The sequence below is a fragment of the Salvia miltiorrhiza genome, chromosome 4 (assembly GCF_028751815.1).
Source record: "Salvia miltiorrhiza cultivar Shanhuang (shh) chromosome 4, IMPLAD_Smil_shh, whole genome shotgun sequence".
Classification (NCBI taxonomy): Eukaryota; Viridiplantae; Streptophyta; class Magnoliopsida; order Lamiales; family Lamiaceae; genus Salvia; species Salvia miltiorrhiza.
The window spans coordinates 55405035-55423260 of record NC_080390.1 but is presented as its reverse complement, the minus strand read 5'-3'; the positions used below and the strand labels follow the sequence as shown (position 1 = coordinate 55423260).

General features: G+C 36.7%; 7 protein-coding genes across 7 annotated transcripts; 1 reads left to right on the top strand and 6 right to left on the bottom strand.

The window, feature by feature from the left end:
* Window positions 1-103: 103 nt before the first annotated feature.
* Window positions 104-1875, bottom strand: LOC131023643 (GDSL esterase/lipase At5g55050-like). The gene is made up of 5 exons (XM_057953189.1): window positions 1372-1875; window positions 1132-1277; window positions 808-1026; window positions 447-705; window positions 104-324 (listed from the first exon to the last, which is right to left on the bottom strand). The coding sequence occupies exons 1-5, from the start codon at window positions 1616-1618 to the stop codon at window positions 104-106; spliced, it is 1092 nt and encodes a 363-aa protein (XP_057809172.1). The 5' UTR covers window positions 1619-1875.
* Window positions 1876-2243: 368 nt separating this feature from the next.
* Window positions 2244-3206, bottom strand: LOC131020883 (phosphoprotein ECPP44-like). Its single transcript, XM_057949929.1, has 2 exons — window positions 2806-3206; window positions 2244-2726 (listed from the first exon to the last, which is right to left on the bottom strand). The coding sequence occupies exons 1-2, from the start codon at window positions 2992-2994 to the stop codon at window positions 2370-2372; spliced, it is 546 nt and encodes a 181-aa protein (XP_057805912.1). The 5' UTR covers window positions 2995-3206; the 3' UTR covers window positions 2244-2369.
* A 1340-nt stretch (window positions 3207-4546) lies between these two features.
* On the bottom strand, window positions 4547-5439 carry LOC131020879 (auxin-responsive protein SAUR68-like). Its single transcript, XM_057949925.1, has one exon. The coding sequence runs from the start codon at window positions 5071-5073 to the stop codon at window positions 4624-4626; it is 450 nt and encodes a 149-aa protein (XP_057805908.1). The 5' UTR covers window positions 5074-5439; the 3' UTR covers window positions 4547-4623.
* Window positions 5440-6602: 1163 nt separating this feature from the next.
* Window positions 6603-7749, bottom strand: LOC131020880 (auxin-responsive protein SAUR66-like). Its single transcript, XM_057949926.1, has one exon. The coding sequence runs from the start codon at window positions 7176-7178 to the stop codon at window positions 6756-6758; it is 423 nt and encodes a 140-aa protein (XP_057805909.1). The 5' UTR covers window positions 7179-7749; the 3' UTR covers window positions 6603-6755.
* Window positions 7750-12046: 4297 nt separating this feature from the next.
* On the top strand, window positions 12047-13981 carry LOC131020878 (NAC domain-containing protein 6-like). Its single transcript, XM_057949924.1, has 3 exons — window positions 12047-12475; window positions 13049-13311; window positions 13489-13981. The coding sequence occupies exons 1-3, from the start codon at window positions 12283-12285 to the stop codon at window positions 13741-13743; spliced, it is 711 nt and encodes a 236-aa protein (XP_057805907.1). The 5' UTR covers window positions 12047-12282; the 3' UTR covers window positions 13744-13981.
* Window positions 13527-15122, bottom strand: LOC131020877 (uncharacterized). Its single transcript, XM_057949923.1, has one exon. It carries the CDS (start codon window positions 15120-15122, stop codon window positions 14358-14360), a length of 765 nt encoding a protein of 254 aa, XP_057805906.1. The 3' UTR covers window positions 13527-14357.
* Window positions 15123-17198: 2076 nt separating this feature from the next.
* On the bottom strand, window positions 17199-18226 carry LOC131020875 (uncharacterized). Its single transcript, XM_057949922.1, has one exon. It carries the CDS (start codon window positions 18187-18189, stop codon window positions 17326-17328), a length of 864 nt encoding a protein of 287 aa, XP_057805905.1. The 5' UTR covers window positions 18190-18226; the 3' UTR covers window positions 17199-17325.

The following is an 18226-nucleotide window of genomic DNA, read 5'->3' as shown; positions in this document are numbered from 1 at the left end:
TTTTCAGATTGCAGTAAGCAATCCTCCATCACATAAACATGATTTCTGTGTCAATTTTACTTATTTTCATACAGTTCTCTAATCAAAAGTTCATGCTGGATTGCTAATTATCCCCTGCCAGTTGACCAAAACTAATTGGTGATACGTAAAATGGCCCCAGATAAAGTGCTACAGCTTCCATAGTGGAGGCTACCTGTGTTGGGTGGTACATGTCCCAGAACAAATACTTCAGGCGGTCAGGACAACTCAATGCTGTTGAATTACAAGGGCCTTGAGCGTTTAAGTTTCCATGTCCGCAGCATGCTGATTCCACGTCATGAAATCCTACAACAATTCAAAGAAATCAAAAGAGTAGTAGTACAGCCAGAGCCAGTCCTTTCCTTGAAGGTATGCGCGCGTTCAATTTTTTAGCTTTAAACTATAGTAAAGTGTTGATAAATTCTTACCAAAGGATTTTCTATTGATAATATCATAAGTCATTTGGTATGTGTTTCCGAGAGAGTACTTCATTCCCAGAAGCTTCGAGCTGATATGAAGCAAAAGGGTGTTGAGTGCTGAGTGGAATGCCCGAGCCAGATCATTCATGGTAGAGTCGCAAGAAGTGGATCCGTTCTTCTTGAACTGCTTCAGTCTTGAATGCGGACAGCAACCCACAGGTGGAATACTTATGATGCCAAATCTTCTTGCTCCCATTTCATACAACGTCTAGAAGGTATGATAACTGATCAAATCGATCTTACTGGGAAGTGATTTTTACAAGGAAACTTGTGTGATTTAATGGGGGAGAAACTGAAAGACTGCTCTTACTGTGATGTGTTTGGAATATGTTGCTATCAGAAGGGAAATAAACGCATCTCCTGTTCCATCTTCTCTTGGTGAGTAGTTCAAGATATCATTGCTCCCAATACTGATGAAGAACAAAGACTTATTGAGCATTGCTTCAGTCTTAGGCGCTCCCATCATAGCAGTAAAATTACCGTGCAGTGAAGTGAACTGATTGATCTGTTCCGATAATGGCATAACAGTCTGTTGACAGTGAAACACATCACAAGATCCTTTCAGTTGGCTAGAATGCGTTACTTGAATGACAGAGATTGCAAAGTTATAACCGAATCCTCAAAACAGTCTTACCTTGTCTGAGTTAGTTTTATCTAGAATTCCAGCCCCTCCCGAGGCAAAGTTTGCACCTCTGAGAACACGCCTTTTGAACTGATGGGATCCTAGCGTAAGCAGAAACAGGTAAGGCGGTGGACTTCTCTTCAACCCGAAAAGTTTGGCTGAGCAAGGCATTATGATCACAACAACATGGCAAATGTTAGCAGATGTAGGTGTATTTTGTTCAATGTGAAACCTGGGCGGCAGGTTACTAACCAAGTTCATCGGCGGTGTTGAACCCATTGCTGAACCTCCCAGTCGGCTGTGAGCGGGGGAAGTCAACACCGTTGGGGAGGAAGTTGGCCGTTAACTTGCTTCCATGCAAAAGATTATTAGTTCCAACATCAGCTGTGGAATCTCCAAGAAAGAAGATAGGCCTTGGCATGTCATAGGCCAGTTGAGGGGCGAATTTGGCACAGATAGCAAGCAGACACAGATAGAAAGGAATGCTTATTGATGCCATAGCAAAGGTCACAGGTTAGTTTACTGATATTTCTTAAGGTTTTTCTAGTTCTGCAAAACATACTCAATCTGATCCCAGGTTATAAACCTTTATTTTTTTCATGTGAGTACGGCTAACAGGAGACGTATACAAACACTAAAAAAATTAATTTGCTTAGTTGATAATAAGTTTGGGAGTCTAGAATTCACAGTTTTAGTTCGTGTCTCCGCGTGAGTGTGAGTCAGAATAATTGACATTGGATTAAATAATTCACCAATCAACAAAGCTTGTAACAAGGCAGTGAGTAGGTGAAAGTAGATGACAAAAATGGAAGTTCCTTTGACAAAGGACAGAGTTGTTCCTAACTAGGTTCATTGGCTTGATTTACGTGTGACAGAGATTCATACACGAAAACGTCTTTTTTATCCGATTATCTATCTTGTAGTAACCTTTTTGCAAGTATAGACAAGATAGGGATCCTGTTGGCTGATCTAACGTTGGAAACAAGAATACCCACCTAGATTGAGGCCAATAGTCACACAGTATTGTGTAAGAAACTGCTTATTACCAGTAAATTATTGTAAATGTAAATGCTTTGGATCATGAGATAATGTTGAGAGAAGACCCAGTTTCAAAACACAAAAGCTGTAGAAAAGTAGAGAATATAAATAACTGAAAAACAACTTACAATGGAAACTAACAAGACAGAAGAGAAAAATACAGAAAAACAAATAGGATTTGAGGTCTCTAGTAACAGGTTACATTGTCGGGTTCAATTCTCGACCTCGTTTTCGCTCTTCTTATGGTGTCCCGGTAACTTTTCCTTGATCTTGTCTATTATGCCCTTCTTCTCCTTATTCTCACATCCTGCTGGGGAATGCTCTGTTGCAGGAGGAGGAGCAGTCTGAGATTCTTCATCGCCTTTCTTGTGCTGCCCCGGGAGCTTCTCTTTCACCTTATCTAGGAACCCCTTCTTCTCCTCGGGTTGCTCCGTCCCAGCTTTTCCTTCTTCAATGGGTATGACGACGTCTTCTCCCTCTTTCTTGCCAGATAGTTTATCCTTAATTTCCTCCTTCAACCCCTTCTTCTTCTTCCTCTCTCCCCCCTCTTCCACTTCTTCATCACTAGACTGTAAACACAATGCATGCATGTAGGAAACGATATATACATTGTTAATGAAAGGATGTGTGGAATCTAGTGAGACTTACGCAGCTCGATTGGCTGTGAGCGCGTCGAAGCTCATCCATGAGCGCGTGCTTCTCCTCTTTGCCTGCATTGACATCTTTCATTGCAACATCCTCAACTTTCTTCTCTTCCTTGTTTGTCAGAAAATCGAAACAACCGCGGTCTTGAGGAGTCTCCTTGCTGCCATGGGCTTGTGGGATCTGGTCTGCCATTTTTGGTTGCAAGTAGTAGATTTTGAGCAGAAGTTGAAACAATGTGGTTGGATTTGGTGTGGTGAGTGTCTGTTTATATAGTTGAGAAATGAGACTATGTAGTGTTATTCACTATCTTCTTTGATGAGAGAAACTACATGGGAGATTGGAATGCAGATGCCTAATGTTGGTCCTCGAATAGAGACAACTCAAAAATGTCGGTTGAAAAAAAATATATAAAATACAATCTAAATATTATACTACCTCCGTTCGTCCATGAAAATAGGTCCCGAAGTCTCACACACAGTTTTAAAAAACACGAGTTATTTATTTAGTGAGTGAAGAAAGAGTTCCACAAATTAAATATATATATATAGAGAAAGTTAGTGAGAGAAAAGATCCCACAAATTAAAAAATAGTAAATACATGAATGACAAAAATAAAAATTACTATAACATATTTTTATGGACAGACGAAAATGACAAATTAAGATTATCGAGTCGAGATGGGGGCTTCGCTCCGTCCCTGGACTCGCAAATTAAGATTCTTGTGACCGATGAGAAGAATCTTTCTACCGACCATATGTTGAGTCAAACAAGAAAAGGGCATACTATAAAATTGCGATTCTAGTATTGATAGTTGAAATGCTAAACCATTCTACGAGATTTCTGTCTGTATATTGTATACGGATTTTTTAATCTTTATAGGCATTCATGAAATTAAATTTCAACGAATAATTGTGTGTGAGAAATGGACTATTATCAAATGTTTAAGTGACGAGATGGATAAGTTCATAGATACATTATCCCATATTCAGACAATCACTTTTGGAAAGGGACTATTATCAAATGTTTAAGTGACTTTTCTTTCTATTCATGATTAGAAAAACAGATACTCTTTTTTGCCAACCATTAGAAAAATAAATAATCCGTCGTTATAATAATAAAAAAATATTTATTTCTTAATGACACAAGTTTAAACTCTTGAATATATTGTGAATGAAGTAAGGATCTCACTTTATTTTGAGTGAAAAACTTACGAAAAATAGACTAAATGGAGTACATTTTATGTGGATGGACGAAAATGACAAATTGGATACATTTTATGAGAACGGAGAGATAATTACTACTCAGTACTTTTGATCTTAGTCCTCTTTTCGGATTATTCGAGAAAATAATCCACTCTCTTCTTTTGAATTGTTTTAATTTTTTTTATTAAAATAATTTTATTTAGATAATATGTAAAATAATAAATAAAGACAATAAAATAATTGCATACTATTAATTATATTTTTTAGAGAATATTAAATGTATTTTCTTAATATATAAATAAAAAATAAAAGTGGATTAATTTTCTTATCTAACTAAGTCTAAACGGTAAAACCTAACTAAAAGACAAATCCCCCAACCCCCATTAATTTTATCCGCAATCCTTAACTAGAAGAATAGGATTCAATAATTTATGGGTTTAGTAAAAGGAAAAAGCAAAGAAAACTTTAAGCTTCATGTTAGCTTTCTTGCTCAAACACAATCAATCTACAAGAAGAAGAATGGAAAACTGTTGCTTGAATCTTGATTGTAATTTCTAAATTCCTTCATTTTAATGAATAAGAATTCGAAAATCTCTAAAAAAATGTTACTGTTACATATCTCAGCAACAAGATAACAAAATGTGATGGCTTGTTTGCTCTCGTCGTTGATGCAAATAGTGAGACGATGAGCATTTACAATCCGCCATGGACAGCAACAAAGCTTTCTCCACATCTTTAGCTGCCTTGTTTCGCATCAAAGACGCGGCGTAGCTCAGCAATTGCGAATCACAGGGCAATGTGATTGGTCCGTTGCTGGGATGCCCAAATTCTTCCTCAGACATTCTCAGCAGTTCCATGAAAATAGGGCTGCTGAGGTAAGCGATCGGGAACGAGAATCGAACTCCGTCGGCCGTATACACCGTGAAATGCCCCTTCTCCGCCACTTCCGAGGATTGATCGCTTGTGCCGGCTCCGTCGATCTTCTCCGGGAATGAGATACGTTTTCTTCCTAGCTCTGCGAATTTCTGCCATTTCCTTGCCATTTTGATTAGTTTTCTTGAGTTGATCATCTTGATCTTGAATTTTTGATTGATTGGTTGATTATTATTGTTGTTCTGTGTTTGGATGTGATTGGGTGGGGTTTATATATTGGGGGAGTTACAGACAAGGCATTGAATTTTAGGTTTTTGAATTCTGGTGATTAGGGTTACAAAGCCATGTGAGATTTGGGGGAAAAGAGGAGGATTTGTCTAGGGTTTAGACTTTTTTAGAGTTGTTAGTTAGATTGTAGGAATTGCTGAGAGCCACAAGAGTGAGAAAGATGGGATATGGTGAATCTTTTTCATGGTGGAGGATGATGCATTGATGGAATTGGGATGCAATATCCATAAATGAGTGGGGAAATTTGGCAGGTCCAAGACAGGGCAAGTTCAGGCCCAGCATGCCGGTGGAGGCTACCAAACAGGTAGAATGTGTGGCTCAAACCACCAAAGTCGAAACGGTACACTCGTTTTTGTACACTCGAGATACCAACATGTGGCCACACCCTAGCTGGAAGTTGCTATGATGTTTTAGGGTAGGAAATATTCACTATAACATAATCATTCTTGTGATTTTGAGGTGGCTGCACCGGTGTGTTTTGCTTATATTAGTAACGTAGTTGTAACACCGGGTTAATGTTAGAGAGACGAGGACTCTAAAAATGTGTTGTTAGTAAGAACTCGAAAAAGGGTCTCCTTTGTTTGCATTTGACCACCCATATTGCCTTTCATTGAGACTGGTTGCTAGTAAGGTATTAGTACATTTAATTTTGAAATGATATTCATTTTATCATTTGCTCATGATCAGTTGTTGATTTTGTTATATTAAAGCAAGATCTGGCCATTCTTATTGAAAACTCATGGACTTCTCGTTCCTTAAAGTCGGTGTACAAGTGGTAGGTGATTATTAATGTCTTCATCATACAGAGATGACGACGTCTGGCCTTCTCCAACTACCATTGATGTACTAAAAAAGTTGTCTTCACTTTCGCCTATTCCGTGGATTTATCAATTTTGGTTTAGCCTGTCTACCGAGTGCTCGAGAAAAAAATGAGTGAAAGAAAAGAACTTAATGCTCAAGTGCTACTCCTTGGATGACTACATTATGAATGAGGAAAAAAAATTACATTTAGGTCTATAGAAGATGGATATTTGTGCTTTAATCTAGGAGTTCAATACCATGTGCTAGTTTGGTCACCTTTTTATGGTGTGATTGAATGTTAAATCATTTCATTATGTTATTTGGTTTGATAGCAGAAGGGGCCTGATTAGGTTGGCTGTCAACTCACCTCACTACTCATCACAAAATAGTGAAACTCATGAAATTTTATCTTTACTTCATCTAATTTTTTTGCAGTCAAACCTGAAAGCTGACATGAAATTCTTGACCTGTAGATTTCTGATGATAGTGGGATTTATACAACGAAGCCGATAGACATACTCGAGCTGCAAAGGCGAAGCCATTGCTCGTCGTCTCGGCTAAACTCAGAAGAAGAAACATATTTAGGTTTGAAGTTAGCTTGGAAGCTGCAATTAAAGATTATTCAACTATTGTGAGCTAAGTTCAACTGTTGTTATTTTTGACAATATGAATAAACATTACAATTACATTTCCAAAGCCAGGGGCCCGCTACATAAGCATAACCGCTCATTGATTTTGGAATGTTGTCTCATTTGCTACACATTTTCCATGGTGTGTGTTTTGCAGGCAATCAATGAATGAGCAAGTGGTGGTTAATCTGGGCTTGATGCAAACACGACGACGACGAGCAGCGGCTTCTGGCTAGCGACTCGAGCAAAGCTCGGTGCAAGTCTCCAGCTCTGCCCTTCCGGATGAGGCAGATGGCGTAGTCCATGAAGACCGAATCACAGGGCAACACGATAGGGCCGTTGCAAGGCAGGCCGTACTCCTCTTCCGACATCTCCAGCAGCTGCCTGAACACGGGGTCGTTGAGATAGGCCAACGGCACCACAAAGCGCCTCTCGTCAGCCGTGTAGATCGCAAAGTGGCCCCTGTCCACGGGCAGCGCCACACAGCAGCCCTCCCCGCCGCCCACCCTCTTTCCCCGCGCCGCAGTAGCAGCAAACTTGTGCCACTGCTGGATCATCTTCGAGAGTTTCTTTGCATGAATCATTTTTTTTTCTTTTTTTTTTAGCAATGTGTTTTTTTGAAGTGGGAATTTTTTTGCAGGTGGGATTTATACGAGGGAAGGTGGAGACAGATTTCAGATGATGCCTAAAATCAATGGCTGCAACAGCATGTGACGTTGGGTTACATGGGACCTGGATTAGACAGAAATGTCTAATGGCAATGTATTTAGGTAAAACTTGTTTGCTAATTCCTTTGAGAAAACATGATGCTCCCTTCAAATCTTGCCTTCTGCTCAAACAAAGCCTCACAAAAATATAACTTCATCATAATTAGACAATCAGCATTTAATCATATTTGCATATCTTGTTTCAAAGGGCACTCCATATGCGCAACATTTCTTTATAATTTATGCCAAATTGTCGAAAATCAGGCACAAATATGATATGGCTGAATATGCAGAAGCTGCAAGTTTTGGGCTAAGTTCAATTGTGACTTTATAAAAAATTTCAATTACATTAACATTAACTCAAACTTTGTAATGTGAAGGTTTATATCTTGGCCCATTGCTATAACATAGATCAATGTTTTAGCAAACTTTAGATGGAATATATAATAAGAGTAGTAAATGATCTAAAAATATCCAAATCATGCTTGCAACGACTAAAATGGGCCTTTTAAGAATTAAGGTGTAATGGGCCCAAAACAGTTATGGGCTAGTGGAAGTTTTAGTAGTCCAATTCAAGCGAAGCAGATCTGTAAAATACTCGATTCATTCGCAAGTATGATCAATTGATAACAAGAAGATATTGAAACGTTTTCAATCGATGAATACACGTCGAAATTAATTCTCATTGCTTTCTCAAATAGACTCAACTAGCTCGCCAAATATCTATTTTTAAGAGTATTTGTAATGTATTAAAATTATATAATCTATGAAAATATTGTTCATTATTAGTTCTATTATGCTTGTTTTTTAAGAATAAATGCCAAAATATACGAAATGTCCAAATTTTTTTGGGCTAGGGGTTACTGCCCTCGAACCCGTACAAGTTCACCCTCTTAATGAAAATTCTTGGCTCCGCCATTAGCTACATGTATCGATACATTTTGAGAACCATGTAAATCATTGCCAATTTGCATGTGAAAGTTTTGTAGAATATTACTAATTGTTAGTGGATTAATTGAATTATGGGGCAACCTAACGATCCATAGACCTTTGTTGTTGATCATGTATAATTTTCATAATTAATTATAATACAAACATTATTTGGAGTACTTCCCATGCCACTTCAAATAAAATCCTCTACTTGATTATTACTGCAGACATATTTGATGAGTTTTGATGAATTGGATGGGATATCTTATCATCGGTAACATTCTTTCTTAGCATATACTCCCTCTGTTCCATTATTGTTGACCTATTTCTTTTGGACGCGAGTATTTAGGATAATAAAATTATAGTGTAAATGTGTATGAGGTCATATTATTTTTAGTGTAAAAATCATTACTAAAAATAGAAATATGTCAATGTTAATGGGACACCCAAAAAGAAAAACAAGCCAAAAATAATGGAACGGAGGGAATATTATATTACTACTATATTATTATTTAGATTAATTAATGATTTCTACAATCTCAGTTTCCTGATTCGCCTCGTATTCGTGGGTATGATAGAATGATTTTCCACGAAATTTGTCATCTGCTGCAATCGGTTGGTATTTGATATATATAGCAATTATTATTTGTTTGTTTTTGTTTCTTTTAATAAAGGAAGAGTGGGTAATTATAACTTATGAATGTGCATGGAAGGCCTCATTTTATTTCAAGGAAAATATTTTGAAGTAACAGGAGTGCCAAAACGAAATTTATTTGAATAATATTTTTATTTTAATTAAACATGTGGCTATGAAGGTAAAAAAGAACTACAAATAAAATTACCCTTGCAGTATTATAATTTATAAATCCCCAGTCAGCACAGTGCGGTAAATTAAATTTTTTTATTATTATTATTAGTGTTAATGGATTCTGATTTTACTTTATTGAAATGGAGATCATCAACTTGTTACTTAAAAAAATAACACCAACATCAACAAAAGACATTTTTTTACGACACAAAAAAAAATATTTTAAAAGAGAAAAAGTCATGTAATGATTCCAACACAACCGCCACCATTAATTCTCTTCGATATGTTTGTGTCGTCACTGACAACATGGAAGCTTCCACGAACTTTCTAAGAAATTTACTAACTAAAGAGCTAAGGTACGATAGAGTGAGAGAGAGAGAGATGGTTATAGTGATAATTTTTGTGAGAAATGAGAATATTGCATGAGTCGGTGTATAATGTATAAACTGTTTGTAATGTTTGAATAACGGTATTTATTTAATTAATAAAAAAATTTCTTTTTCTATAATTTGAACTCAAATAAATTTTCGTTCCCTCTAGGTATCAGTTATAGGATTTGAAATCTAACATTTTCGATTCATTCTCATTTCTCACTATATTTATCAATTCTCATTTGATCTTCTCCTTATAGACAAATACAGTGGATCAAATGAAAATGATTCTTAAAATAAGATTAAACTTAAAACGTCGGATATTCAAATTCTGCAGTTGAAATTGAAATTAACGAACAAGTTAATAAAACACACGAATAATATTAATTCTCACTTGGATTCGAATTTTAAAATGGATGAAATTTTGCGATATTAATTTAATATGACTGCTCGTGCGTTGTAATTGATTTGTTTGTATATTTGTATTGAAGACTCCTAGAAATTACACTAGTGATCGACGACGTACATTTCCTCAATTATTCTGTCTCCAATAACATTTTCCTTTTATTTCCTTGTTCAAACAATGCTAGTTTGTGAGACCATAGATATATATTAGACCAAAATTTCTTTGCATTAGACAAAAGTATATGAGTGAAGACACTTGTATACTAAGACTTATTCAAAGTGAAAATGAAATGGAATATGGATCCGTGGTGGGTCATATATGTTAAGATTTTCTTTTCTAACTTGTTCAATATTAATATCCAACATAATACTGTATACATATCAAAATATTTGTGTTTTCAATTAGTTCAAATTAATCGAGCTAAATTAGATTAATAGTTTATATCACTAGCTATAGGTATGAACTACAAACACTACTAGAAAATGCGGAACATAAAAAAAAATGTTTGATCATTAGCGAACGATTTGATCGGTGGTTGATATTGATCGTTAAAATTTACGATCAAATTTTCAATCTTTAATTTTCGGAAATTGACGATCAAAAATTTCAATCGTTAAAGCCGCATTTTCTAATTGTACATATATCCAAAAAAAAAACTAAAAACTATATAAATATCCTAATTTATATAGAGACATATTTGATTAATTCATCAATGACTAATCTCTACAAACTTATGATTTTTCTATGGCTGCGTATTTTTAAGCCTCTAACAATTTATGTTGAAAATCATAGGCTTTGGTCAATAAGTTTGATCCCTAAATTTTAATTATTCTTTGCGTGTCTCCGAAAATCCAAAATTAGCAAGGTATATAATTTAGTATGAGAAGCAGAAAATAATAAATCAACTCACTCGGGGAAATTCTTTTTTCAATTATTAAACTTGAATTTTATATTTATATATATATAAATTTGTAATTACATCTATTCAAACTTGTCTATAAATACAAAAATGTAATTTCGTCCGTGGATTTTTAAAATTATTTAGCTCCGTGTTCATAGTAATGTATCTAATAATAATTCTTTTTAATTATGTTTATTCAATTAAATATGAAGTAGTATGTTAATAAGAAAAGCGCTACATTATTTTTAGATTGTGAAAATTTACATTCGCTATTTTAAATGCGCACTAAATAAATTCTCGCTTTTGTGTAAAATAAATTAAAAAAGATGTTAAGAGTAAAGTCCAGTGATCAAGCTCCATCGCTCCCCCTCACCGAAAGTAAAAAAAAAAAAAAATGTTAAAGTGAGTAGCATAGCATAAAAGGTGGTAAAGAGTCGCGAAATGGGCCATATTTGAGAGAAGACTTAAATTTTCCAAGTCAATCGATGTGATAAATTTTTCAAAACTTTAAACTCATAGAATATGTTCTTTTTATTGAATTTCCTAATTCAATCATGCTCACTAGTCACTACGCGTTTCTTTGCAATTTTCCTCAATCTCTCTCTCTCACTAGTTGTTTTTTCTTTCCCTACTAAGAATATGTGAAAGTGAAAGGCAAATTTATGTATATTGATTATTTGACAGAGAATCCCATTTGATATATAGCATGAAATGAAACTTTGCATGATTGGATTTCCACATTTCCGAGTGTGCATGATTTCCTACTACGACCAATTCAAAGTCTCATCAATGAAAAAAAAAACACGAAATCTTCATTTTAAGACGTTTATATATTTTTTATTAATCGAGAAATTTGCAGTACTTGAATACATTAACATATGTTTTTTTTTCCAGATAAATAAACAAGTAAATAAAAAAATTAATTAAAAGATCGCATCACCGTAACTCGAATCCAAAACCTTAGACATTAACCACCTACAGCTAGCGAAATTAATGAGTCTCGACCTTTTCTTTATAATACTCCCTCTATCCCATTAATGATAACCTTCTTTCCTTTTTTGTCCGTCACATTAATAATGGCCCTTTTTATAAAAGGAAACTACTCTCTCTCACAAAAGTTGTGGGCCCCACTATCTATTTATCACTCTTTTTATTAATTATCGTATTCAAAAGTAGGGAGTCATACTTAGTGGGACGGAGGAAGTAATATTTATCTTAGAATAATAATTTCAAATTAATATAATCTCAGTACGAATTTACACGAGGAAAGGAAGAAGGTGTCAACATTTAGTAGTGCAAAAAACCGCGTGTGGAAGTCAAGTGAGAAGTCTTCCTTCTCCACCTTTTAGTAGACAGTAGACTTACACTGATTGCTCTCACAAACACCAAGCAATTCTCTCTCTCTCTCTCTCACACACACACACTCAACTCTCTTCCTTATATAAGTTCTAACACACTTGCATATCATATCGTGTCTGAAAACATTCGTACCAAAACACTAAGCACCCAAGCTACCAAAGGAAAAAAAAAAAAAGAAAAAAAGAAAAAAAAAAGTTGTTGCATTTATGATGGATGAATCATCATCGTCGTCATCGCCATCGTCGTCGCATGGAGTGGAGCTTCCCGGATTCCGCTTCCACCCCACCGAGGAAGAGCTTCTCGATTTCTACCTCCGGAGAATGCTGGCCGGAAACAAACTGCACGGAGACATCATCGGCTTTCTGAACATCTACAAGCATCATCCTACCGAGTTGCCGGGTAATTAATCTTTTCACTTTCTCATATACACGGGCGGACGCAGAAAAAAAAAATACTTGAAATTGAAATTTTCCCACAAATTATTAGTATGTGGTTAGGGTTCGTGTTTTAATAAATAGTTGATCAGAGATGCGTATAAAGTAAAGAAATGAACCTACTAAAGTTGAGTGGAAAAATGGACTATTGAAGTTTGATATGTTAAATGGTTGGGTTTTATTATAATACTGAGTACGAATGGAGTTTAAAATATAATGATAGTTTTCGATAAATAAAACATTACAATTTTCGTAGATGAAAGGAATATAAAAATATACTCTCTCAGTCCACAGAAAAATTATCATATTGTGAACAATATGAGTTTAATAAAATGTGATTGTAGTAGTGAGTTGAGAAAGAGTCTCATTTTTAAATATGAATGAAAGTAACAAATTTTTTGCGGACGGAGAAAATATAATATAAGTGAAAAAAAAATTAAAAAATGGTTGGGGGTGCTGGGGCTCCCCCTAGCACCCCTGCATCCGCCATTGCCTATGTATTTGAATCAAAGCATTAATCTGGATGGAAATGGAACAGGTCTGGCAAGAATCAATGGCGAGAGAGAGTGGTACTTCTTCGTACCTCGAGATAGGAAGCACGGCCGGCCTAATCGGACCACGGAAAACGGTTTCTGGAAGGCGACCGGCTCCGACAAGAAGATCCTAACCTCGTCGGATCCGAGGAAGGCGTTGGGAGTGAAGAAGACGCTGGTTTTCTACGAGGGGAGGGCGCCGCGAGGGAGGAAGACCGATTGGGTGATGAACGAGTACCGCATGCCGGATGCGTGCACCCTACCTCAGGTGATAGTTAATGAGATTATTTCGAAGAAAAAAAATATAGTAGGAAGAGTTTTTGTGGACGGAGGGAGTATTATTATTTTTGTCTGATGGGGGGGGCTTAAGCCCCCCTTGGCCCCATTGTGTTGATGGAATGAATCTATTCAGAATTTGGTGGTGACGATTTTGCTTGCAATGCAGGAAATAGTGTTGTGCAAGGTATACAGGAAGGCGACGTCGTTGAAGGTGCTGGAGCAGAGGGCTGCCATGGAAGAGGAGATGATGGCCTACATTTCTCCGACTCCGTCGTCGGAATATTCCATGTCGTTTTCCGATTTCGAGGATGTGAAGTTTTCCGGCGGCGGCCAAGGGTGGAGCTGCACCACGGCCTTGAACATGGATTGGAACCAAGACACTCTCTGGCCACTCGACACTACTTTCATGCCACTCTGTTAAATAAAAACCGGTCGTTAATCGGTCGTATATGTATACGCGATCATATTGTCGACCGTTATTTTCGGTCGTTAATTGAGCATTTTCTGGTAGTGATATCCTTTGACGGAGAATGGTGGAAAAATATGTATTTTCATCATTTTGTTTTATTCTTTTCATATGTTTTTTTCAAACGCCCTGACTTTCACTTGAATTTATGATAATATTATCATGACGTATCGACGTGATAATAGTTTTTTCCTTCCCACGGAACATGAGAAAAAAATTATAGACCACTAAAATATGTTAATTTTTTTTTCCATCTTTTCTTACCCCTCATTTGCAACCAAAGAAAACGGAAAAGAAAGGTTTCATTGAAAAATTAAATACTTTGCGAAATTGTGAAACGTTGAACATATCAATAATTTTGATGAACAGACGATATGTTGAAAATCTCGTCCCTCCAGAATCCGAACCTCCAAACCAGAATGTTTGTTCATCAAAATCACTGATCTGTTCAACAATTCTCAGTTTCGCGAAAAGTAAAAGTTTGTAGCAAAATATTTGTGCTTCTTTCTATATGACAACTAACATATATCAATAAATTTTCTTACACAATCAAAAGAATTGGATCAATTTTAGTGACTAAGAACATTAAGGAGGAGAACTCTGGTTTTGATCAGCTGTCTGAACAAGCATTCAAGCCCTTCTTCCACAACCCTAATGCTGGATTCCATAACTCTCAAGAGATGATCATCTCTGATCATATCACCATCTCCATTGTTCATGAATGCGATCAAAGCAGCATCCACCTTCGTAAACTCCGTTTGCTCTGCTCTCTTCGAGCCCACGAGCTTCCTCTCCGACGAGACGACGTAGGAGAAGACGCAGCTGAGCGTTGCTAGCGTCGCCGATTTGGCATCCATCATCAGCTGCTCGATTTCGCATCCCTTTCCCAAACTCTGTCTCTTTCCGATCTTCTTCAACCACTTCTGAGTCCGAGCCACTTTCCTCAGCTCCCTTCTCGACGCCAGGTAGCTGGAGGCGGCGGCCTCCGCGTGCCTCCTCCTCACGCCGGAGAGGAGCTCCTGCGCGTCCCTCTTCGCGGCTGAGACGACGTCTCCGGCGGCCGCGCAGGCGTCCAGCGCCACGACGTACCCTTCCGTGATCTCATCGAGACGTGGGCATTCGCGGGCGATGGCTCGTTGAATGTGAGGCAGCAGAAGCAAGCCGTTGATGCTCTCGTGTAGTTTTTGAAGGCTGTTTACTCTGTTTTTTGCAGAGGATGAGGATGAAGGAGTTGATCCACAAAGCAAGCTCTCATCAACTTGAATCATGGCATCTTGTTGTGATGATGATCCACTAGGAAAGCTATGAGAACGTGTGTGTTGTTGAAGGGCCATTTTGTTTGTGTTTTTTTTGCAGGTTTTGATTGTTTTGAAGCAAGTTTATGTATTGGAAGAAGCAAGTTTCTTATATATATAGGTGTTGTTGAACATGTTGTGTTATGGAGCAAGGAGATAACAACTATTTTCATAATGTTTGTGCATTGTCTCCCACCTTCACAAAATAAATTAAATTGTTTAAGTTTTCTTACGGGGTGTTTGGCCAGGCTTATTTTAGAGAGCTTAACAGTTTATAAGATGTAATGTCTCGAGAGCTATCAAAGTATTTGTATAATTGAATTTATAAGTTAGAGACAGAAAATCCTAATTAAAGAGAGAGAATCGAAAAGACGTGAAATTAGAAGAGTATTTGTTGGAATAACAAAACGATAACATAGTTATTTTTGTAAGATTATCACTGGGGTTGAGGCTTATATTTACAACTTATAAACTGTTTAGGAGCTTATAGAAATTTGAAAAATGTTTGGCAAAATAAAGCTTCGAAGTAAGTTATAAAATGTGAAATAAGTTTTAATGACTTATAAGCTTCTAAACAGTTCATAAATTGTGTTCAGGAGCTTATAAATTCAGCCAAACACCTCCTTAAATTACGAAGATGCAGCTAGATCTTAATCATATGATAATTAGACATTGTGTGTGGAGAATAAACATGATTAAACAGCCATTATTGGTCTGCCTCATCAACAAAGAAAATGCCAGCCTTGCTTCTCTGCAGTTCGTTGGAGCTACATTTCTTCAACTTATAAATTAAATATTTTAAAATTTAGATTTCCATTTCGTACCTTATAAATTATACAGTACAAATTTTTGCACGTAAATTAAACCTACTATATATATATGCTCAAGATTTCTTGTTTCCCATTATCCTGGAATTGTAACAACTGGATTGACTTTGTAACTTTGTCCTTTTGCAGGACTAGTCATTATCTGCAGACAACTTTTGTCGTATCCATTAACAAGAATGATAAATCGGTAATAATAAGGATTTGATATTAGAAAATTCAGTGGGAAATCTCGAGAAATGTAATTGTAAAATAGGGTGGTAGGATCTTGCATTATCTTTCAGATTATGCAGAGACGGTGTGTTGTGATTGTTGATAAATTAAATATATATAGTTTATTCTCAAAATTTTCAAGGAACAAAGAAGACGAGAAATGTATATAATGGATATATAATGAAGTTTGTTGACATGATAGGTTCAAATAAAAGTTAAACCAACGATTTAAGCACTTGAAATCGTAGTTTATGTTTTAGGGCAGATGCTTTTCAAATTCTACAAGGATGCAAATTTTTTGGTAAAAGTTAATTAAAATCCTAAGTTTAATTTTACCAAAAAAAAAATGAAAAGGAGAAATCAGATTTATAGACTATATAACATTTTATTGTACAGTCTTACATAGTTACATGGTCCAGCAAAAAACAGATTGAACACATCTCGAAGGATTTTTCATAATTTAATTATAGCCCAAACTTTAAGTTCGTAGTAATTTTATAGCTCGAATTTAAAAAGTATAGCACACTTATCTTATTTGGTGTTCACAGAAATATTGGTTCCCTTTTTAGAAAATAATCTCACACAACACCCCTTATTTGCCAAAAATTAATCTCATACATACTCAATCCTTATAATTCTGCAGCCTCTATCCACCAACCATTTTATTAAAACTTGTCGAACCCAAAGTGCTATACTCTTAATGGACGAAGCGAGAGTATGTATTTTGATCCATTGTTCACTTTATAGCCCAAGTCCAATTTCTGGCCAATTAACATAGTTAGACACTATAAAGTACTCCCTCCGTCCCAAATGAAATTTCCTATTTCTTTTTAGCACGGAGATTAAGAAATATGTATAAAGTAGATAAAGTGGGTTGGTGGAAATTATTTAAATATTAAGTATAGAGAGAGTATATTGCCAAAAAAAGAAACAGGACATTTCGTTGGGACAGCCCAAAAAGGAAAACAGGACATTTCCTTTGGGACGGAGGGAATACTATATATGAACCAACCCTTAATTGTTAGAATTAATATTGAAAGAGCAACATGTGCAAAATGTTAGTAAAATGAGACAAGCCGTTGATGAAAACTTTGTAGTTTCTCTTCTAGTAATTAAACCAAGGGTAATAATAATGTACAAGTTGAAGTATCTTTTCATATACAAGAGGTGATGTACAAAATTTCATATATATATCTTAAAAAACCCTAGTTGTTAAGAATGTTGAGGAGCAAAACTCTTGTCCTAATCAACTGTCTGAACAAGCACTCTAGCTCTTCTTCAAGATCCTGAATGCTGGAATCCACCTCTTTGGAGAGATTCATGACTTGCATTCCTTCTAGACTCTTCTGCAAGAGCGCGTCGATCTTCTTGAACTCGTTCGAATCCGAATCTGAATCTGAATCCGAATCTTCGCGTTTCTTCGAAAGCATCACTTTCGTCACCAAAGACCAGCCACTCTTGCTAGCCGCCTGCATCTTATTCCCACCCAAGTAGGACATCAAGGATTCAAGCATGGCGATAGCGACGGATTCCGCCTCTTTCAGCTTATGCACGAGCTCAGATTCTCCACATTTTGGGAGATTATTATTGCAAATCATGTGTTTGTTGCTTCTGCAGCTCCTCAGCTGCTTCAAAGATTTGTGTATGCTCTTCCTCGACAGCTTCGTGGAGGCGAGGTAGGAGGCGATGCCGGCCGCGTCCTTCCTCCTTAGGGCGGAGAGGAGCCCCTGCACGTCGTGCTTCGTGTTTGAGACGAGGTCTTTGGCTGCCGTGCAGGCGTCCAAGACCCCGATGTAGCCATCCAAGAGATGGTCGATCGACCTCTCTTGGGTGATGATGTGGTGAGTGTGGGGCATTTGAAGGAGATCGTCGATGTCGTTGTACAAATTCGTGATGCATTTCGCTCTGGTCTTCATCGATGACAACGAGGAAGAGGAGGAGGAGGCGGCGGCGTCGCGGCCTCTTGCATTGGCCAAGCTCTCATTGAGATGAGAGGTTGATGGATTCTCTTTGGAAGGGAAGCTAAGAGAGCGGTTGTGGTGAAGGGCTTTTGAATTTGATGATGCCATTTTTTTTTTTGGCTTTTTTTGATGAGAAATGTGTTGT